Here is a 24,352-nt window from a genome sequence, read left to right on the forward strand (position 1 = left end):
TGTCTTACCACCAAAAAAAATTAACGAATAATACTATAAATTACTTTTTTATTCTGCAATACTGTCATGACAATTTTAACTAATTTTTTAATTAGTCATTGTTAAAACAAAATCCAAACATTAGTTAGACTACAAGGTTAATATGGTAAGATAATTATGAAATAAAAATGTTCTATAAAGCATCTCTCTAACTTAAGTATACATAAGAATTACATGGGAGTACTGTAAATGTTATCATAATTGAGTGATAAACATAATCACATACTTTATACATCAAATGGATTCATGTCTGTAAAAGACTATGAATAGGACAGCAGTGAATAGTAACATAATCTATAAAAATAAAATAAAAAAGTAAAATAAAATCAAAACTCAAAAACAAAAAACTCTCAGAAGCAGACCCATTATAGACAATTCACAATCCCCTCCACTTTCTCTTTATATAACACACCCTCTCTCCCCCTCTGCATCTCTCTCTCTCCTCTCTTTCTCTCTCTCTCTCTCAGAGATACGAAAAACACACAGAAAACAAAGCTCAGAGCATTTTTTTCTCTCTTCCATGGGTTTTCCAGTGGGCTACACCGAGCTTTTGCTCCCGAAGCTCTTTCTCCACGTGCTTTGCCTTCTGGGTTTTCTCCGGAAGCTCATCTACGCGGTGTTTCGCCACCTGGGCATCGCCGATTTTCTCGAACCGGACATTGCGTGGCCCGATACGCCGGCCCGAGACCCCGAATTCGACTCCGTATCGGCGGTTCTGATCCGAGAAATCCTCCCCGTGGTGAAGTTCTCTGACCTGGTGGATCCCCCCGAGTCCTGCGCCGTCTGTCTCTATGAGTTCGAGCCCCACCACGAGATCCGCCGGCTCACCAACTGCCGCCACATCTTCCACCGAGGCTGCCTGGACCGTTGGATGGGCTACGATCAGAAAACTTGTCCTCTGTGCCGAACACCCTTCATTTCGGACGATATGCAAGGAGCTCTCAATGAGAGGCTCTGGGCTGCTTCTGGGATTTCTGATTTTTACAGTGAATATGCAAATTTTACTGGTTGGTAGTGATTCTTAGTTTACCCAAAAAAAAAAAAAAAAATTGGGTTATGGGTTTTTGAGTTTGTTCATGTGTACATATACGAAAATGGTACCAAAAAAAAAAAGAAAAGTTATTAGAAATTACATGGTTTTGTACCGTTTCTTTGGCTATGAATTTTTTTTTTTTTTTTTTTTTTTTGTGCTCTTAAAACCAAAATATAAGAAAATCTTTCAAAATAAATTAATAACAAAAACAAATATAGGAATTTTTGGGTACAAAAATTTTAAATATATATATATATTTTTTATAGTATATTTCTTTTGATTTGACGTGTTGTATTATGGGATTTGGTGAATTGGGATTGTGCATGAATGAGATTTTCTATGCCTTGTGGGAATGTGATAATGTTGGCAATGGCATTAGGTTTGAAATGGCATGTGTTGTTGTGTCATGAGTGTGACATGGTCATTGGTGGCCAAATTTGGGATCAAAATTTTGGTCTAAGAGGACAGAAAATGTCTTATATTGCTTTGAAAGTAATGCATGTGGGGACAAGGTGGGATCAAATTTTGGAGAGGTGGGATGGCTATTCATGGAAAACATATTCAAACTTGTTTTTATTATTGTTCTTTCTTTCCTCCTCATGGGAAAGAGAATGAAAGAAATAGGTGAATGGGGATTTTGAAGAGCTTGAGATAGCTACTCATGCACAAGGTTGAAAAACAAAATGAATATTTACTTTCGAAGTGTCTATTTGGGTTGGCGGTTTTAAAATATACCGCTCGAAAAAATAGAGGTTTCAAAATGCATTTAGAATGTTTCTGGCGCAATTTCGCACACCAAAAGTGCGAACCAAATAAAAAATTGCAGAAAAATGTATCTTTTCAAAGTGCCTCTTTAAAAAATTATAATATGAAAAGGTAAAAAAAAAGTTGTGTTTTCAAATTACAGGCAATGAGACTTTTTTTCAAACGTGCGGTTTTAACTTTGAAAGGCTAATATACGATATTAAGTGCCAAAATGAGATGTTACCAAACGTTGGGGTGAAATTAGAATTTTAGGAGACCAGGTGGAGGGTGGTGAGGGACAAAACTAAACAAATAAAATCTTTGGTGGTAAAAATAAATTTTGGTAGGTCCATTTAAAAATACCTAAAATTTAAAATAGATTTGCAAATATTTATGACATTTTTTAAATTTTGGGGTAGCCGGGGATCCCCCAAGATTGGGAGTGATTCCTCTTCTGACCAAATGCGTTTTAAAATCAAAAACCCAAATAGTCCTTTAATAAAGTTTAAAATTTTTAAAAATGCAATTAAGTATTTAGTAAAATTGGGGTTTGATTTCACCTACAATTTGAAAATGTGAACATTTTATTTTGCAAAATACGACACTTTTTTTTTGGTGATTTTGTTTGTTAACACAAGTTTGACATGTGAAATCGCAAGATATATTGTTCATAACTCATGACTATACGTTTTTATTGATTGATCTTCTAGAAGGATTTCTCCCCGTTAGGGTGGAAATCTAATGGAGGACCAAGAGAATTTGAGAGACTAACGTAAGAATGAAATTGTAACAGAAATATGTTCTATGGGACTCTATAAATAGAGTTCCAATCACAACTCTTAACCAAGAGTTGTGTCATCTTTTCAGATAACCTCCATAGGGAGGTTATTACCTTCCTACTAATGTAAGAATGAAATTGTAACATAAATATGTTCTCATGAGATTCTATTTATAGTCTCATTATAGAGCCTCAATCACAACTCTTGACCATGAGTTGTGTCCTTCTTGTAGGAATAATGGGGTGTGGAAGTTACTATTACAAGAAGGTAATAACTCTGGAAGTTATTACCTTCTTGTAGGAATAATCGGGTGTGGGGATGACCACACTTGTTATAGTGTGATCATCCTATTTACCATCAATGACGGCCTACCAACATTTTTGGTGCTGTTTTTACTGTGTTTTGCTGTCTCATATCATATGTGTGTTGCCAAGTTTTATTTAAACCAATTAAGAACCTGGTTTTGTTTGATCTCATTTCAAGAATTGTTCATATTTTTACTTGTCCTTTTAATCTTTTTCTTTAGGAAAGCGAAAAAGAAATGATAATTTCTAATTAGGCTTGACCCATCATTTATGTTTTGGCTCCAAGTTCGTCCGTGTTTACAATATTGAATTGAAAAATGTTAGACTTACAACAACATTTTTACAATTTGTTGACACGTGTCAATATGTGATGGAAAAATGCTATATTCATTTTTTTTTAAAAAAAAAAATAGCTGACGTGACTCTAATCACCTACTGCTGATACATGCCAACAAATTATAATAAATAAAGGGGAAGGGGAGAGGAGGGACTTAATTTAACCCTCTTGAATAGTTGCTACCTTTGCAATTAGCTCCATAAACTTCAAAAACTCTCAATTTAATGTACCGATCTTTCATTTTTTTTCAATTTCACCAATCCATTAAGATTTTTGTTTAAATCCTATCAAAATTTCCAAAGTACCATTTTTTTTTTTTTAAAAAAAAAAAAAAAACACAAATATTAAATTATTTTTCAAAGATTCAAGCGTGGGTATTTTTTAAAATTCCGTTAAGTCCTTGCAAATTTTTTAGAGTATTTTAGAAATTTTGACATCCTTCTGTTAGAATTTAATGGAAAATCCTGACGCAAGGGTAAAATTTTAAAAAAATTAAAGATTAATACACTATTAAATTGAGAGTTTTTGAAGTTTATAAGAGTAATTATGAATGTGTTACGTGCTTACGCAACGTGATGAGAACTAAGTAAAAAGATTGATATGATAGGATTTTCGAGGAATCCTAAACCTCCTATGAGCAATTCGAGGTGCTCTCAATTCTTACAAACACAGGGTTTGAATAATTTACTTGATTGATTTCTTTATTCATAAATAATGCAGTATTTAAAGACAATAAAAAATAGAGTCCCACATGAGATAGGACTTCCATTTAAAATAGATAAAATCTAATCCTATCCAAATAACAAATAACAAGATAAAAGAGATAAACATAACATAAGAGTCCTACTCACACAACAATATTAAAATAATAAAACAACCTAATTGATAATACTTCATAACAGACCCACTATCTAACAATGACTACATGTAACATTCCATCCCTCTTTGAATCGACCTTGTCCTCAAGGTCGTAAAAATCTTGCAGTGAAAATCTTTTTCCTTCTCCTTTGACTCACCCATTTTTTTTTCGTTTCTTTCTAAAACCAAACAAAGAAGGCAATCTTCTTTTTTTTTTTTGGTGAACGGCAAAACTAGGTTGCATTGATCACCAAATTTCTTGTCTTTGTTGTGAAATGAGAACCTGATGGAGTTTGTCCCACTAAAGACCGATTTGGTATGGTGAAATTGTGTTTGCTAATGGACTGAATTGTGCAAATGAATTTTTGGTGGTGGAACTTTGATGTGATGATGGTGGTGTGGTTAGATTTTTGAACATGACGGCTGAGTTTTGGCGTTATCGTGGTGGTAGTGGCGATGTGGGGCATGCGGCTTTTGCACCCGCAACATTGTTTGTTGCTGCTCATGTAGGCATTCATTTTTTATTTCTGCCAAAGTGCTCTTGAATCTGCCAAACGACTCGTCCATTTTTCTTTGCAATTCTTCCACTTTTCTTTGGAGTTCATGCACTTTCATTTTTCTTTGGAATTCTTCCACTTTTCTTTGGAGTTCATGCACTAAACCAACACATTGATATAGACAATCCTCCATAACTTGAAGCGGTGGGTTACAAAAAGTTGGCTTTGATACCACTTTGTTATGTGCTTACGTAACGTGATGAGAACTAAGTAAAAAGATTGATATGGTAGGATTTTCGAGGAATCCTAAACCTCCTATAGGATTTTCGAGGAATCCTAAACCTCCTATGAGCAATTCGAGGTGTTCTCAACTCCTACAAACACAGGGTTTGAATAATTTACTTGATTGATTTCTTTATTCATAAATAATGCAGTATTTAAAGACAATAGAAAATAGAAAATAGAGTCCCACATGAGATAAGACTTCCATTTAAAATAGATAAATCTAATCTTACCTAAATAACAAATAACAAGATAAAAGAGATAAACATAACATAAGAGTCCTACTCACACAACAATATTAAAATAATAAAGCAACCTAATTGATAATACTTCATAACAGACCCACTATCTAACAATTGATTACATGTAACATTCCATCCCTCTTTGAATCGACAAAAATCTTGCAGTGAAAATCTTTTTCCTTCTCCTTTGACTCACTTTTTTTTTTTTTTTTTTTCTAAACCAAACAAAGAAGGCAATCTTCTTTTTTTTTTTTTTTTGGTGAACGGCAAAACTAGGTTGCATTGATCACCAAATTTCTTGTCTTTGTTGTGAAATGAGAACCTGATGGAGTTTGTCCCACTAAAGACCGGTTTGGTATGGTGAAATTGTGTTTGCTAGTGGACTGAATTGTGCAGATGAATTTTTGGTGGTGGAACTTTGATATGATGATGGTGGTGTGGTCAGATTTTTGAACATGACGGCTGAGTTTTGGCGTGGTGGTAGTGGCGATGTGGGGCATGCAGCTTTTGCACCCGCAACACCGTTTGTTGCTGCTCACGTAGGCGTTCATTTTTTATTTCTGCCAAAGTGCTCTCAAATCTGCCAAACGACTTGTCCATTTTTCTTTGCAATTCTTCCACTTTTCTTTGGAGTTCATGCACTTCCATTTTTCTTTGGAATTCTTCCACTTTTCTTTGGAGTTCATGCACTAGACCAACACATTGATATAGACAATCCTCCATAACTTGAAGCGGTGGGTTACGAAAAGTTGGCTTTGATACCACTTTGTTACGTGCTTACGTAACGTGATGAGAACTAAGTAGAAAGATTGATATGGTAGGATTTTCGAGGAATCCTGAACCTCTTATAGGATTTTTGAGGAATCCTAAACCTCCTATGAGCAATTTGAGGTGTTCTCAACTCCTACAAACACAGGGTTTGAATAATTTACTTGATTGATTTCTTTATTCATAAATAATGCAGTATTTAAAGACAATAGAAAATAGAAAATAGAGTCTCACATGAGATAAGACTTACATTTAAAATAGATAAATCTAATCCTACCCAAATAACAAATAACAAGATAAAAAAGATAAACATAATATAAGAGTCCTACTCACACAACAATATTAAAATAATAAAACAACTTAATTGATAATACTTCATAAGAGACCCACTATCTAACAATGACTACACGTAACAGAATGTAGCAAGAGTTTAAAGAAGTTAATGTAAAATTTCAAAAAAGAAAAAGACTTGGAAATAACATCAAGGACTTGGAGAGTCCCTTGGCGCATTAACGGATTGTTTCTTTGCCGGCATGAATTATTTATTGTTTTCTTGTGTATACATTTTATATTCGAATTATATAAGGAATCCTTTATCCTTACTAGCGACAAAAATAAAAAATAAATAAAGATACTAAATAAAACGGTAACATCCTTATATTATGGGATACTGCTTCTAGAAATTAGTTAAATTAACGACCAGGAAATGTTCAAGAACATTTTAGAAGATAATATGGAGCAATTTCACTCATTTCTTTATTAATAGAAAGTAATGTTAATTACACCTATAACTCTTTTACAACTTTGTCACTAGTCAAGATATGATTAAAGCCACCGTAACATCTTTCAATCACATATGTTGAAGCATTTTTTGGATCTAAGACCCCTCAGCTAGCAATGTATTGAGAAATAATGACCCATCCCCCTTACTGATGCCTGGTGTTCCCTTTTATAGGGTTTTATTTGTGTAACTGCTTCTTAAATCTTTTTCCTTTAGATAGTGGAGAGATAAGGTGAGGTAGTTAGGATAATGTAGGATCTTATGAGATAGTTGAGGGTTGTTGAGAGATAATGAGATTTTATCCCCAATAACATAGAATATTAATTAAATGATTAAATCAACTAATTCATATTATCTTAAACTTTTGGGATAAATGGTGATTTAACATATTATCATAATAGAGGTCGTGAGTTTGAACCTTGTTTCCATTGTTTATCTCATATTTCAATTAAATATTACACGTGCATGGTAATTTAACAAAAAAGTTATAGGTCTAGCATCTCATGTTAGGTCAATAGTAGTGTTTTGGTTATTATAAGTAGTATACAATTATTTCTAACTCTAAATTATCCGAAAAATGTTTGAGGTTATTACAAATTTTATTGTCATTCTTTATAAACTCGCATGGCAGTCTATATGAGTGTTGTATGAAAAAAAAAAGATGGAAAAATTACAGTTTACCCCCCCCCCCCTCTCAAAGTTGGCAGTATTTTTCAATTCGAACACCAAAGTTTCAATTTTTGCAATCCACCCTCCCAAAGTTCCAAATTTTTGCAATTTGACCAATTGTATCAAAAACTTCCCATATTGCCCCTAATTTTTATTTTTTTTAATTTTTTATAAAAAATTTTAAAAAAAAAATCAGGGGCAATATGGGAATTTTGGGATAATATTGGTCGAATTGAAAAAAAAATTAGAACTTTGTGGGGGTGAATTGCAAAAATTGAAACTTCGATGTTTGAATTGAAAAATGCTGTCAACTTTGGGGAGAGAGGTAAATTGTAATTTTCCCAAAAAAAAAAATTGACAAATAAGTTTAATATTTTAATGATTGACGCGGTAAATGCTAGTGGACTATCTATACTACTGGCAACACTCAAATTACAGAGTGATTTACTAACTATATGCAATACAAGAACAATAATTTTATCAAAATAAAAGATTTGATCAATAATTTGTAGCTTGTGATTTTATTTTCATTTTTCATGGTCCATAATTGGAAAGGTGATAGATACTACGTAAGGATCTTTTATATATACGTGGAATCCTTTGTACATTTTTTTTTTTAATTATTTATTTAAACTTTTCTTTTCTTTAAATAATGAAGGGAATGCCGTCGGGGTTGAGCTGAGCATTCAAAGGAAGAGCCCACACGGTTTGGGATTCTCAAAAAGATAATAATTAAATTAAACACCTAGATGGATAATATATATATATATATACACGGCTGCTAAAGAAGTTCGATGTGAAGAGGATTGAGCTTGAGCTGGCTCATCAATTGTCTTGAAGTGAAAATAAGGTAAAATAAGTTGCTTAAATACTAAAAAAAAATTATGGGTGCGTTTGGGAGTGCATTTTTTAAAAACTAATCTGTGATTTTAAATCAAATCGCAACTTTAAGGTGTTTGGGATTGCGATTTTAAAAACGCAAATTTTAAAATCGCAAAAAAATCTGCGATTTTCATAAACTGATTAAAAGGTGCTTATTTGAAAAAAGTGCGAATTTAAAACAAAATCACGATTTCTATTATAAAGATATTTGGCGCAATAGTTACCTTTTTTAGAACGGGAATGAAAAAAATACTAAGAATACCCACCAAAAATATATTAAAACCCTTATTTTCTCTTTTTTTTTTTTCTTTTTTTTTTTCATCCTCTCTGTCTTGTTCATCCATATTGGTAATTTGGTCATGAAATCGCAATTATGTGCTAATGTTATCCAAACACTCAATTGATAAAAAAAAATACTTTTTAGTATGTTTTACCAAACGCCTGTGCGATTTTAAAAAGTAGCGATTTTAAAAACGTAATTTTTAAAAACGTAATTTTTAAAATTGCACTTATTGAAATCGCAATACGGGCCCTATATTTTGACGATCCTTTTCCATTACGAAGAGGTAGCCAAATTAATTTTTGGTATCTCCCTTCTTCTAGAAAGGCCCCAAACTGTCAATTATTCAAATCAATGAAAACTTAAGACACCTGCAACGAGCATGGTATTACTTTTGACTAGTTTAAACTTTTCTTCGAGTTTGGCTTGACTTCAATGAAATAATTATTGAAAATTTTCTCCACAAAAATAAATGGCGGAGATTGTAAGATTGGAGATAACTTTTGTTGAATAATGAAGATGCAGAAATATGAGCGGAAGCAATATAGAAAATAAACACAAAGAATTTTATGGCTAGTTCGGTGTTAGACACCTACGTCCACCTCTCGGAATATCCCTAAGCGTTACATTATGCTCATTAACTTTTTTTTGTTTACAATACAAAGGTCCATATTTATAAGGTAATGTATAAATACAAGCATAGTAATCAAATCCCCTTGATTTGATTACAATCAGCCTATAAATAGAAAATATTTGATATTAACGTAGTTATGGAATATACTGAAAATATTATATATTTTCCATATATTTTAACATAATTATTTTTTCTATTGGAAACAATTTCTAATGTTTACTTTTCTACAAGAGAATCTCCAGTGAGTTTTTTTTTTTTTTTTAGAGCATCTCCAGTAATATTATGCATTTTAGCTAATCAACAACATGCATTGACACGTGTTTGATTAGTGTAATAAGAACATGGTTTTGATAAAAAAAAAATAAAATAAAATAAAAAAATTAAGAAAAGGTCAAAGAGAATTTTATTTAATTCTCCCAAAATATCGTAATCAAAGTTTTGAGGGTTGTGTGACTCTGTCAAGGGGCCTTCTACGCCATGCTTTCAAGGTTGTTCTAGTGTAGACGTAACCATTTGGTAAGTAGGGATAATTGATAAAGACCAATTGATCAAGGTTGTTCAAGAGTAGACGTATTCTTTGGCAAGTACGGATAAACACCAATTTTTCAGTTGAATGCCTAAAACAAAAATTCTATTCTTGAGTTTTCATCATTTTTAAATATCACACACTTTTCTCAAATTTTTCCGTCCAAATTGTTGATAGAATTTCTGTCACTTCAAAAGGTTATCAAATCAGGTATTGATTTGATCGGATATAACTGACCGTATTCATAAACCATTAGATAAACATTTACAACAAAAAAAAAAAAAAAAAAAGGAAAAAAAAAAAAAAAGAAAAAAGAAAAGAGGATTGTTATCCATGGTATCCGCCCTTCGAACCGACCGCGTGTTCTACTGTAATTTCACTCGAATTACTGCATTTATTTGAGTGATCCACAAACGACGAAAATGGCTTGGCTTTCAAACTTGACACCTTTCTTGTCGGAGTGACAAAAAAAAAAATAAAATGAATAAGATATAAATATGTAACACTTCTCAATTTAGAATTACTCAATTGGGTATGTCAATAAAATAACATCAAAAAAGAAGAGGAACTCCTCCTTTTTTTCTTTTCTTTTTTTTTTTTTTTTTTTTTTGCCATTTTGACTTTAATCTAATTTTTAATTAGATATATTTGTGAGACTTGAGTTTGGATCCATTATAAATTCGAGACTTCCATAAGTCTCTTTGGCAAATATATAATAAAAATGTTTGTAAAATAAAATTAAAAATTAAAAAAAAAAAAAAAAAAGCAACACAAAAAGAATAATAAAGAACCGGCAGCTGCCGCCCCTAACATATGACTTTGGTGGTAGTTGAGATGCCTGCAGCTGCAAAATGCAGGTGAGTTTGGTGGACGGATTCTAGGATTCAGATTCTTTTAAAAAAATTAATAAATTAAATTAAATTAAATAATTCGTACATGCGTTTTGACGCGTTTAACAAACAATGGTTATGAATATAAAGAACACGCATGTGGAAAATCAAAATCAAAAATAAAAAAATATATTTACACTTTCTAATAATGACATTTGTATACACTTCCAACCATTTGACTTCGTTTGATATCAATTTTTTTTTTCCTTTTTTTTTTTTCTTTTTTTCTATTTTCAAAATAAAAATATCAACAAAACTTAAAACATAAAATACCCACGAAGCATTTTTTTTCTTAAAAAAAAAAAAAAAAATAATAATAATAATAATAATAATAATAACCTTTAAAAAGAATTACAAACAAAGCAATTTCTTGATGTCTATTATGCATGTCTTAAACAAAGATTGCTGACTCAGCTTTTTACACCGGCCAAAACGGTATCCCAATTTAGTTATATGAAGTCTACAAAAATTTTAGTACGCATTAAACAAAGAAATTTATATAGCATTCAGACATTTCAATTTTAGAGATGATTTATTTTGACCTAACAAAATTCGCCAAGTTAGATTTTATATATTAAGTGGTATATATATATATATATTGCCACAGTGTATATTTTAAAAATGACGTGGCAATATGTGCACCGTTAAATATAACAAAACAAAAATCAAATCATGAAATAAACAAAATCTTATTCCATAATATAAAGCACACGGGTTTACGAAATGTATACCCGTAGCAATTTTTTATTAATTGTTTTGATGTTTCCAAATAAATAAGCTCCACATATTCTTAATACCCATCTCTTGGTAAAAATAATTAAAATTAACAATTTGCCATGTAAAATTTAGAGGAATAGATGAGCAAGATATGTTTCATGCCTTATTACCAAAAAATGAAGTTTCTAATTTCCAGCAAACGAAACATTTTCCGACGGAAAACACTTTGCATCAAAATAAATGGAGCCGAATGATAAACCACAAGAGCAGCTCCTCAGCTGCATGTTACACCAATATATGGATATACTCGATAAACAAGTCTATACAAACACTCATAAAGGGAGAAGAAAATACAATAAATCGAATCCATAGGACGACAAGAAGCTAGGATTTATATAAAACTTTTTTGAAGTTCAATTGGCAATAAAAACCGAAATCACACACAAATAAATCACTGTTCCCATCACCCTCTGCAAGTAAATACCAAAGACTCGAGTGCTTGATCAAGATATGTTTTGGTGGATTCACAAGTTGGAACTTTCATAGTGACATTACTTGTAAGTTGTAACCCAACATGTAGCACTAAAAAATCACCTTGACATTGCAAATCAACCAGTAATGTTGTAAAATAACATCACCTAGAATAGCCATGTGGTGGATAAGCAGGTGGAGGATAACCAGCAGGTGGATAGCCCTGCGCCTGAGGAGGTGGGTAACCATAGGGCTGTCCATAGACTGGTTGAGGTGGATAGCCAGCAGACGGAGGAATTGGCTGGTCAATGCGAGACATCTGTTGCATAGGGGGCACTGCCATTGCTTGAGGCCCAAACATGCCATCACGCTTGTCCATTTCGATCTTGTGTTGTGTCTGCAAATAATCACAGTTAGTGACTACAATATGATATTTCATTCAAATATTGATACGTTTTCCCACTTGCAAGTCTTTCTTATCGCTTCCATACCTGCATACATGCGCAAACCCTACAGAAAACAAAATTAATCATAAAATCAGTATGTTATTTTGGCACATCTTGACTGAGAATGTCCAGTAGGAAAAAGGGAATGAAAGCCTTACGTGCAGTACACCATGTCTGCCAAACATGACAATAATTGAGAAGCCTCTGAAATTTCCTCACTTCCAACAATCATTGCAACTATGGAAAATATGCATGCAATTTGTTGTAGGCAGAACATGAAACCCTGAAAACAGGAGGAAACATTTATAAGATCATGAGCTTAGTCTTACTTCACCGTCGAGAAACAAAAGAAGACTTCCATCTCCAAATTTAACCCAGACGTAGCTCGCTTCTTTTTGGGTGTGAAGCAGTGTCAAACCAAAATACCCAACAAGCGTTGGCTCTCCCTGAAAAGAAGGTGATCCAGCCGCACCTTCCAGTACGACTACCTTGTTACGACTTCACTCTAGTCACTAGCCCTGCCTTCGGCATCCCCCTCCTTGTGGTTAACGTAAGGACTTCAGGCATGGCCAGCTCCCATAGTGTGACGGGCAGTGTGTACAAGGCCCGGGAACGAATTCACCGCCATATGGCTGACCGGCGATTACTAGCGATTCCAGCTTCATGCAGCCGAGTTGCAGCCTACAATTCGAACTGAGGATGGGTTTTTGGGGTTAGCTCACCCTCGCGGGATCGCAACCCTTTGTCCCGGCCATTGTAGCACGTGTGTCACCCAGGGCATAAGGGGCATGATGACTTGACGTCATCCTCACCTTCCTCCGGCTTATCACCGGCAGTCTGCTCAGGGTTCCAAACTCAACGGTGGCAACTAAACACGAGGGCAAGAGCTGCAAATATATGAGGGAGAGAGAGAGAGAGAGAGAGAGAGAGAGAGAGAATTTACAATGATGCAATTATCACATTGTGTTGTCTGTATATTAAATTGATCTTGTAACAAAAACCGAGTTGAGGCCACTGAATTTCCAAAGCAGAGAAAAACCTGGAAGATCAAACACATTATTATAATAAAATCATTAATTGCGAGGAAAGAAGCTCTTTATGACTACCACACAAGTTAAGATGTTGTTGATAAGCAATGAAAACCTTCATCTATGTATATCCACTTCCTGAATGACAAGTTCAAAAGACCAATGTAATCAATTTTGAGGTGCTCCATTCATCAATAGCCACGACAAATCGGTGGCAAAGTATATTGCCATAAAGAAAAACTGAGCAAATTAAAGGGATTGTGATGTTTGATGAGACGATTTTTTTTTTTTTTTTTTTTAATTTTTATACAGTATAAAAACAGTCCAATAATACTCTATTTTACTCTATAAGGATACACGGGGGGGGAGAGGATTATATTGAACAAATAAACAAGAAAAAAAGAAGATACAAATTTTTTTCAAATCCTTAACTTTCTTTCTTGCACAAAATTCCCAAGAGTATGTAGGCTATACCTCCTAACAAAAGAAAAATAAGGTGAAACTGATCCAGGAGGAAGTTATCAAAAGAACAGCGATCACACCTATCTATCCTATGGCATTTCCTGCTTTAGAAGTCTACATCAGGTTGTAATGATATAGATCCAACCTTAATAAAATCAGCATCTTAAAGCTTCAATAATTGTGTCGAATGGAAGGACTAATTTAGTCTAGCTGTCACCAATCTCTACATTATGCCACCAGGCATTGCAGTGCTCAAATCCAGGAATTATTGAAAGAAAGAAACAACATGTGTTGAGGTTTTGATAATTTCAAATGGAGGAAAGTATCAACAATAGATGTGTTATTTCCAACTTGCACATTAACTATAAAGAAGGAAAACAATTTTGAAAAGAACTGCAGTTTAGCTTTCAGTAAGTCTGACTTGTAAAGTTAGTATGGTCATCTCGTGATCTCTGATGCCAATGAACAAGCCGAAAATTGAAGCGAAAGTCACCCAAGCATCACCCTTAGTTTCATATGAAGAAGCAACTAAATAATCGTTTAATCTATGCCTTTGCTCATTCCTCTTTCATTTTGTCATATTTTGCTAAAACCCTCAAGTAATGGAATGACTTTGTCACAGTGAGAGAGGGAGGGTAAGGTGATTTGAAGATGGGACCACTGTATTGTGGAAAAAAAAAAAAAAAAATTCTGATATATAAAAATTCCATGTTGCTTGGTAAAGTAAGCTATTATATGAATTTTGATGAATTTTAAATGGAATCCAGAAATATACAGAGGATTTATGGTCAAGTGATGCCTTTGACTATTTTGAAAATTTTGAATACCACTGCCTCCATCTTCTCATGGGTAATTAATCTAACCTATCAAGAGATATTGTGAGCTAAGGGAAACAGACTCAAACATTGTCCCTGTGGAACGATCAGACAATTTATAGTCAATTGGGTAGCCTATTTAGAGCATTCTCAGCAGTTTTCTCGTAATTTTCCTTATATTTAAGAATCCAAACTACTTTTTGCTTCCCTATGTCAAAATACACCCCAATAGCTTTCCTTAATCATTCCCTATATCATTAAAGTATTTGTTTTTTTAATTATATTATATATATGAGATGAGAGATGAGAGAGAATTGTGAGACATGAGAGGAGAGAGGAGAGAAGAGAGAGAATCATTTTTTATTTATTTTAATAATCATAAAGATTGCAATTGTGGAACCCAAAACATTGGGTTCTACTGTAGCAATCCTAATATTTTAGGGTTCATTTAGAGAGTCTGCTGTGGGATGTTTTTTGCGATTTTTTTGACATATTCCCTAAACTTATGGAACATATTCTATTATAAAGAGTCTACTGGAAATGCTCTTAGACTTCAATTTCCACAGAATAAAGGATGCAAACAATGGCTGATTGGTAATTTAAAACTGATGCAAAGAGATAGCATGTTAAACCAAGAAGTATCTGAACAAAAAGAATACACAACAAGCATGCTAACCGTAATCAAATAGACTCCATACCTCAGTGGCTAGGCAAAATTCGGGACATTTACTTTCTCCACACCTGCCACTACAAGGCATGTAACCAGCACAGCATACATACCTACAATGAATAGAGAACATGACATTAACATCAAAACGTCACATATTTCAGATCAAAGTCAAAAAGGAATCAAAAGAAACAATTACCTTGACATGTCATCGTAAAGAGCTCGTTTCCGGAGCAAGTATGATGTGCATGGCGCACTACAATGAAACAAAGTAAATTAGATGCACTGTAAGGGGAGAAAAATTGTTATCCATAATAAATAGCTTGAAAAGGATAAATTACACTTCCTCTTCCCTCTAACCTCCCCCACACAACAACCCCCCCCCCCCCCAAAAAAAAAAAAATTCTCAATTCCCCCTCCAAAATTAAATTAGTGCGATTGCAAATGTCCCCTTTCCATTTAATTAATTGGGCAGCGAATGCAATATGTGAACTGCATGTGCTCCTTAGATAGATGAAATGATTATAATACTCATGAGAAAATAGTTTTTTGCTTCATGTGATTATAATGCCATATCACGCAATAAGAGGCCTTGATATTAAAAGAGTCCAGAAGCCTTCCTCCCTACTTGTCATCAAGGCCATCTGCATCTCATAAAAGAGCAGCTCCACCTCCAATTGCAAACAACTGACTTCTTTCAGATCTGACAATCAAGATGTTGACCAAGCTCCGACTCCACAATCCATATGTTTCTCAGGTTTGGCTTCATCATATATTCCTTGTCTTCCTTAAGTCCTACCCGCTATCCATTTCTGAGGCCCATCCCATCCTCTGAGAAACAGGACCACATTTAATGATCATAATGGTTCTCTTTCTAGTGCTGTTAGGGACATTGACAAACTGGCCAAGCAAGGAAGTCATGCAGAGCAAAGTAGCCAAGTTGGGAGGGGAAGGAGGGATGTATCAAGTCAGATTTGGGCCAGGAACTGGATTTTACAGCAGGGATGATGCTCCTAGTCGAGCTTGGCTCAGAGCCCTTCTTGAAGACCTTGAGGGCAAAGGGCCAATGGGAAGCCAGGTCGGCTTCTTGATTGTGGATGCCCATGGCACCTTAACCGGGGACTTTGAGGGCTTTAAGGTTCTCAAAGTCCAGCTCTAACAATGGCGGTAAAACCATTTATAAAGAGACAAGTAAAGAAGAGAGAAAGAGGTTCCAAAGACAGACAGACAGAGAGAGAGAGAGAGAGAGAGAGAGAGGAGTTGATTGCCGATGCTGTTTAAGGAGTTGTTAAGCAATGTGATGTGGATTGAGGAGAGAGAGATTGGGTTTAGGATTGGGGGGGCTAGGAATGAGTGCAATGGCAATTAGTGATATCATTGAGTTTCGATATTGAAGGAGGGTGGTGGTTGATTTTCAGTTTTGGATTTTTGGTTTTTGGGAGGTCAGCATTGGGTTTATGGTTGGAGTGCTCTTGGGAATTTGGTTTCCAAACTGCTTATGTTTTTTGGTTCCAGTGTCTTCTTAGGGATCTTTCAATCCTTTCACCTAGAAGGTAAGCACGTACAATGCACTTTTTTTTTACCAAATTAACACCTAATTTTGGTAGAGGGAGACATTGAAACACAAAGTTTAAATTGTGAAGCAATTTCCATGATTTAGAGGGGCGGATTGAGAAAAAGATGGTAGCTTGGGAGGGGAGGAGTTGATTTACTACTAAAGAAAACTAAAAATATAAGAGATCAACATTTAGATATTGACACAAAAATAGGATTTTCCATTTTCCTAACACGAGGGGAAGGCAATCAACATGATTTACACAATAAGCCTAAGATATGCAATATACCAATAGTTGCAAGTTAAAATCTCAAGAGGTAAGGACAAATGCCTAACAAATGTTTCAGGTTGATATATATATATATATATATATATATTGGAAGCACGGAGACTTTGAAAGGGCTCGAGTATCTGTTGCTGACATATAAAATACAAATATAGCTCAGACAGAGCCAAATACATGTCTTCGAATACATGTCTGATACATGTCCATGATTCAAAAGATTAAATTTGAAAGTCAAATACTTTTGGGACATAACAGATGCTTTAAGGACACAACTGGGACATGGCTAAGACATGTTATGGGGGGAAAGTAAATTTTCTTAATTAAAAAAGGATCTATATGCTATTTTCAAATAGTTTATGGTCAAATATTAGAAAAGGGGTTCTAGATGCTTTAGTTTGAATATTTGAAGGACCAAAGAGAAGTTTGATTAATGCTATTTTGGGAATACCTGTGAATAGTATCATTTGAAGATATCTATTAAAGCTAATATATTATATTATTTTGTACTCAATATGTGCGTTTTCCTATATATTATTACTTAGAAGTTTAATAGGCCTTTTAAATTTTTGGTAGTCGTTACTTATCTACTAAATCAAAAATAATATAATATACATACACAAATGTATATTTATTGATTACTTATTAACAGATTGTAAGCATATTGTATCCTAGTTTTTCAAGAAGTGTCGCATTGTCATATCTGTAAAATATTTAATCCGTATCTCATGTCAATATTGGTACTTCTTAGATAAATGGTACACTAGTATCCAAGATGGCCTTTGCCATTTTTTGGTTTCCTTTTTCTAAAGATTCAGAAGTTATACCAGTCATACAAAAAACATACTTTTCAGAGGACATCTATCAAACATACACACATGCTCGCATGCATGGGTAGATATATTGTGCCAGTGGCTTACTTTAGTTCCAAATTTACAATGATTCAATTATTTTTCAGCGATCACTCGCTATCATACTTCATTCAATTTCTGTTTAAAACTGGGCATATTCACTATTTTGAATAAAGTCATTTTGCTAGTGATATTTTTTTTTTATGAATAATGATTTATCAGAAGGCACAACTCACGTACACGAGAAGTATACAAGAGAAGCAACCACCCTATTGGAGTTCAAAAACTACGGGAACAAGATCAGCATGGTTAGAGGAAGAGAAATTAGGAACAAAAGTTACAACTCAATCTAAGAGGACACTCAAGAAGGAAGATTTTAGTTGAAGCACATTAGATTGAAGATGTCAATTTCTTTCTCTCCAAATGCTCCACATTATTAAAGTAAGGATGGCTTTCAAATGGCCTCTTTGGATTGTCCCCGTCCTTGTGTCTTCCAACATTGAAGTAGCTCAACAATATTGCTAGGCATGACCCATGTGACTTCAAATAGGATGAGAATCAAATGCCATATCTCGCTAGTAAACTCACAATGGATGAGAAGGTGGTTTACGGGTCTCCTTGTTCTGGGAGTAATTGGACATCTGACCTTGGAGAGGAGCATTCCCTTTCCATATTCATTAAGCACAATCCTCTTGCAAACACAACACCGATTGACAAGGGTAGGACCTCGCCTCCTAAGTTTATCAAATGTAAAAATTTTACTCAAAGCCACCATCCAAGTGAAGAAAGCGATACGAAGAGGAGCCTGCACCTTCCAAACACTCTTCCAAGGAAAAAGGGAAGACTCACCATACTGTAAAGTACGGTAATAGTTCTTCACTTTGAACCTATGATTACAAGTGGGGGACCATAAATTTTATCTGTCTCCCTCGGAAGGATTTTTTATGAGTATAAAAGATTGAGGAATGCCACTAGGGACTCAAGCTCCCAATCGTGAACCGCCCTAAGAAAACACGGGTTCCAATGGACAAGGTGCCAGAATGGTCTATGTAATCTAACACTAAAGCCTCTTTGTCCCCATCACACACACACACACACACACACAAACACATATATGTATATATATGTTGACACAAAATCAAGACAAAGAATACATGTAGTACCCATTAGGAACTTTATGGAATCTAAACCTTTTGATTCAGCCATTTCCTCAAAAACCAAACAGCCCATATAATTCAAGCTCACTTTTCAGCTAAACATTTTTGCAATCTTCATATCCCAAGTAGCCTCAAACTCAAAAAAAAAAAAAAAAAAAAACTCGCTATACCAATTTGTGTTCTAATTCAATGACTCCCAATACTAATTGCCAAAATCAGCGAAACCTAGCATGTTCAATTCTGATTCTTAAATCCATAGCCACCTTGGAAAACCCAAATTCAATTAAGCCCTTAGATCCCTCAATCAGCATCAAAATCCTAAAAGAAGAGAACCCCCAAGAAAATTTGGACCAATTAGGGAAGGAGGTCTCTGAAAAGAGGGAAGAAGATGAAGTAAAGGGAGTGGACGAAGAGTGCCGGTTTTGCTTGTTCATGAAGGGCTCAAGTATCATAAAGGTTGGTACGAGGATGATTGGAGGAAAGTTAAAGGATTATGAGGTATGGTTTGGGGAGGGATGTGGCCAAAATGGGTTGAGCGAGGATGACCAGCATCATCGGACAAGAGATAGTTGATAAGTGATGAGGATTTGATGATAATTAGGGCCAGTGTTAATGAGTGATATAAAAAAAGGGAAGTGAGGAACAATTGAAATTATATCAGGAAGAAAGAATACAAAATTTTTGGAAATTTTGGTTTTAATGGACGCCAGCCAAGTTAGGTATCATTAGACTGCAAGCCCCCAGGACAGGCAACTAGCCCCATGGGCATTGGTTTCTCATCATCAGGAACTGCACCACACCATCAACCTACTGGTAACAGACTAATGTTGGTTGTTTTTGAATCGGCAGCATCAAGGCAGTTGGGTTTTAAAGTCAGATGCTCAGCCCTAAATAAATGCATGCCTGCTTGTGTGCATGCACTTACATGCATGGGTAGATATACTATGCTAGTGGCTTAGTTTAGTTCTAAATTTATAATGATTCTATCAATTTTAGTGATAACTCACTTTTCACGTTTTCCCTAAATTTTTGTTTAAAAATGGAATCTCATTTGTTGCTTTCAGTAATGTCATTTGGCTAGTTACATATACGTCAACACATAATCAAGATGCAAAGAACACATGCAGTTCTGCAAATTGTTTTAGGTTGATCAAATAAAATGTTCGTCTATAAGACTTTCCCAATGATACATTTGTTCACACTGTATTCCAAACAATATCAATCTAAAGTGAAAGATAACCTTAACTCACCCTCTTTCACTTAAGCAATGAAATATATGTCAACAAGATCTAAATCGACCCCCACAACAATGATACGGCCGTTTAAAGCAATTCACAACAATTAATCAAAAAAAACCATTCAAATTTGAGCAAAAGACCAAAGAATTCACAAAGTCAACCAAGGTCAGACCAAGTCAAACAGCCTCCCACAAATTCAACGAAATCAACAGCATTAATCAGATCTACGACACAAACCGACGGATCGAAGAGCACTTACCACCATAACGCAAAGCAGCAATCTGCACACACATTCAGCACCCTATCAGCAAAAGGAATTCACATATAACAACAAATTTAAGCACATAGATAGATAGAGAAAGAGAGAGAGAATACAGCGAGTGTCGGCCTTAATGGTTCCCATGAGATCGGTGTGCCAGAGATTCCGGAAGTTCTGGCGGAGCTGCATCTTGTCCAGGTGCATCTGCGACGCCATGTCTGTACAATCTCGATCTCTCTCTCTCTCTCCCTGAAAGACTGAACCAGAAGCGCAGAAGAAACCCTAGCTCTAGATCTCCACGAAGACGAAGAAAAAGTGAAAGAGACGTATATACAATTTTCAAGTCTTCGTTGAGACTTTTAAAACCAAAACGTTCTCCCCTCGAAGAACGCCGAGACAAAATACAAAATGCAAATTTCCAGCTTTGGACGACGACGGTGTCAACGACGACGACCCCACGGTCCCCACCCACCAATTGGGAATTTTTTTGCCATTTCTTTCCACGTGGCGGTTTCTTATTGGTTGATTCGTTATCACGGGAAAATTTCTAAATGAATTTTTCGATAGGTTCGATGAAGGGACCCAAAACCTCTTAAATTGGCCGTCCACATTAATCAATGGCCGGCGAGTCACGTCTCAAACTGTCCGATCATCTGTTTGTATATATCGACTCTCTCTATTATGATCATTCTCATTAAGGGTTTGAGGAAGTCGTAATTTGTTAAAGGAATTGCAGTCAATTTTGATCCTCAATGAACACCTTGTATACCTAAACCCACTTGGAGAAGCATTTTGCACCATATTAGTTCACACATCATATTATACTTCTTTAGAATATAATGCGAGGGAGGGCTCTATGATACCAATTTATCAATGGAAGTGTCTGGTAATTTTCCCTCTTTACCTTCAATTACATCAAAAACTAACTTGTAAACCTTTATCAGGGCCATCCATTTTTGGTTGTTAACGGATTTCATTATCAAAAAATGTATCAACGGCTTCTTATACCAATTTCTCTGGACACATTACCTCGTGTGGATGTGTTTTTCTTGTTTGTTAATACGTCTATAGCAGATGTTTTTAAATCTTTTTAATTTTTATTTTCAAATTAAGCATCAAAGATTTTATTGTACCGTAAATAATAATTAATTATGGGCTTTAATTTGAAAATCCAATAGTATCGAGGTTAGTTTGAGACTTAGAAAAGTATGTAGGGGTTAAAGTGTAAATAATAATTTTTTGGCTCTTTTTATATAGGGTATAGAGGAGGAAGTGGACTGGTCTCTTCCTGTGTTGTGTTTGAAAATCTCATTTGGAGAGAGAGAGAGAGAGACGAGAAATGGCTTTTCTTTGTCTTGTAGCTCTAGTAATCCCAAGCCTTGAATAAACAAATCAGAACCCAAGTGTCAGTTTTGCTTTGTTGCCGTTTCAGAACCAAATACCCAGACAAAATAGCCACCAAAGAAAGAAAGAAACATATATTTTGCTGCTATAAATTATTTTATATCAGCAACAAACACTGCTTGCTCGTGGGATTTTATCGTGTTTTTTTTTTTTTTTTGGTTTTTTTAATTGTTTTGGTTGTTTTCTAGTTGGATTTCAGAGAAGAAGAATTGGGTTTCAATGTCTTCTGATCTCTTTCTTTTTGATCACGACCCTTTCTACCGCCATTCAAGCTCAGACATGGTCTCCTCTGATGGAGACCTGACCTTCATCCCTGACTCACCCCTTGATATTTTCCAGGCAATTTCAGACAGCCAAAACCAGCAGAACCCAGTTGATGAATCTCACTCCTTTGACCACTATTCTTCTACACTCCTCTCTTCCTCTCCCAGCCACCAATTTGAGAGCTTGAACCTTTACCAGACTACCCCCTTGCAGTGGCTGCAGAATGGTTCTGATTTTGATAACGGGTTGGGGAATATGTCTGGATTGGAAGGTTTGGAGGTCAAGAACGAGGAATGTCAAATGGGTTTTGAGTCTTCTTTCAACCACCAGGCCTTTCTTCCCCACAGTTACAGCGGTGGAGGAGGGGCTGAGAATGTGGCTAAGTTGATGCAGAGGAGCTACAGCAGTAATTCTTTTGATGCAAAGACAGGCTTTCTCTTTCAGCCTCGCTTTGACACTCTCATGGAGTCCCCCAGTTTCCAGAACCAGGAGATTTTTGGTGGCCAAATGAGGAGGGTTTGCAGCACAGGAGATTTGCAGGTCAGAATAACTCTTTTTTTTCCTCTGTTTTTTTCCTCTCTTTTTTCCCTCTGTTTTTCAATCTAAATATCTTCCTTGATTATCAGACCACCAAAGCACCCCATGCCACCCAGAGGTCCTTCTCCAGCTCTTTGGCCGTAGAAAGCTCATTCATTGAGGAAACGAATTTCAAAGTAGGCCGTTACAGTGCAGAAGAGAGAAAAGAGAGGATTTCCAAATACAGAGCCAAAAGAAACCAGAGGAACTTCAACAAGACCATTAAGGTATAACCAGTTTGTTTTTTTCTTTTTTCTTCGTTTTTTTTTTGGGGGGGATGAATAAGGTATAACCAGTTTGGTTTAAAGACAAAACTTTACCTTTTCTTTTCTTTTTCGCAAAAAAAAAAAAAAAAAAAGCTTAGTAATAATAATAATCTAACATGAATATACTTAAACAAAGTGTGTTAATATTGCTTTTGATTAATCTAAACTAAATGTGGTTGGCTTTTCTGTTCTTTGTGTTGGCACCAAGTATGCATGCCGAAAAACACTAGCCGACAACCGACCCCGCATACGTGGTAGATTCGCACGCAACGACGAACCCGGTGACACTCCCAAGGCTGCATGCTCAACCAGTGTTGAAGACGAAGATGATCTCTGGGTAACAACTTTCTCTGCATTTTAATGCTTCTTTTACTTCTTTGCTTGTTCGTTAGCGCAACGGCTTTCTAAACGTCGATAATCCGTTACGATTATTCATAATCGATAGCATTTTCTAGGCATAGAGTTGATTCATTTTTGTATGCAGCTTGAGGGATTGCATGAAGAGAATGGAACAGTGAGAATTGGGGAGTTTGTGAACACCTTTGGAGCCACACAGTTGCAGTACTATGGATTTTGATTTCCCAGGAGGATGTTTCATAGGATAGGTTGTCCAGAGTACATGACTAGGAAGCCTTTTTTCTCAAGCAAAAAGTAGCTGGGAAAGGCTTTTTTTCCTGAAATAAGTCGCCACATGTTGCTGAGATTAAAGTTGTAGTTAATTGGGCAGTTATAGACTAGCAGGAGTTAGTTAATTTCTGGTAGGGTTTCTTTTTGGTTTCTTTTTTCTTCTTTTTTTTTTTTTTTTTTTCCCTCTCTCTCTCTCTCTTTTTCTTTTTGTGGGACACTATTTGTGTCATATATGTATATTTGGTGACAAATAATAAGATTAATGACTTTTTATTGTCCTTTGGAAGTTTGAATTGAGTGAGCACTAGTGGTTCTTGGCTACAACATTGCTTATGCTTTTTGGATGCTACAACATTGTTTAATACTAAAATGACTCTCCGCCGTCTTCCCCCTCCGTAACGTAGCTCCGTGAAAATGGGAGGTAAATTGCCGGAGAACCTCATCAACACATAGAAGATTTTCTCACACCACCCTTTTTTTTTCTTCATAATTTAGGGATACGCCAACATGGCAAAGATATGTATATATGTGGAAATGTTTTTATAAGTCTTAAGTGGGTTTTTTTTATTATTATTTAAGTGACAAAATGGCAAATGGTTGAAGTACGTATATATTATAAATTCAGAAAGTCCAATGATTAATTTCGTTCAATTACGACTTATTTTTAAAATTTAATTGAAATAAGAGATAAATGACAAAGATAAGGTTCAAACTCATGAC

General features: G+C 35.1%; 3 protein-coding genes across 3 annotated transcripts; 2 read left to right on the top strand and 1 right to left on the bottom strand.

Annotated features, from left to right (window-relative positions):
• Positions 1–441: 441 nt before the first annotated feature.
• On the top strand, positions 442–1,134 carry LOC132176035 (brassinosteroid-responsive RING protein 1). The gene has a single exon (XM_059588147.2). The coding sequence runs from the start codon at positions 560–562 to the stop codon at positions 1,052–1,054; it is 495 nt and encodes a 164-aa protein (XP_059444130.2). The 5' UTR covers positions 442–559; the 3' UTR covers positions 1,055–1,134.
• Positions 1,135–11,634: 10,500 nt separating this feature from the next.
• Positions 11,635–20,907, bottom strand: LOC132175158 (uncharacterized). Its single transcript, XM_059587004.2, has 8 exons — positions 20,612–20,907; positions 20,496–20,517; positions 15,352–15,408; positions 15,184–15,265; positions 13,124–13,219; positions 12,339–12,463; positions 12,226–12,244; positions 11,635–12,131 (listed from the first exon to the last, which is right to left on the bottom strand). Exons 1-8 carry the CDS (start codon positions 20,709–20,711, stop codon positions 11,898–11,900), a joined length of 735 nt encoding a protein of 244 aa, XP_059442987.2. The 5' UTR covers positions 20,712–20,907; the 3' UTR covers positions 11,635–11,897.
• Positions 20,908–22,084: 1,177 nt separating this feature from the next.
• LOC132176501 (CCT motif family protein) lies at positions 22,085–23,757 on the top strand. Its single transcript, XM_059588733.2, has 4 exons — positions 22,085–22,703; positions 22,790–22,966; positions 23,214–23,342; positions 23,490–23,757. Exons 1-4 carry the CDS (start codon positions 22,119–22,121, stop codon positions 23,580–23,582), a joined length of 984 nt encoding a protein of 327 aa, XP_059444716.2. The 5' UTR covers positions 22,085–22,118; the 3' UTR covers positions 23,583–23,757.
• The last annotated feature ends 595 nt before the right edge of the window (positions 23,758–24,352 follow it).

This window comes from Corylus avellana, chromosome 3, assembly GCF_965113065.1.
Source record: "Corylus avellana chromosome 3, dhCorAvel1.hap1.2, whole genome shotgun sequence".
Classification (NCBI taxonomy): domain Eukaryota; kingdom Viridiplantae; phylum Streptophyta; class Magnoliopsida; order Fagales; family Betulaceae; genus Corylus; species Corylus avellana.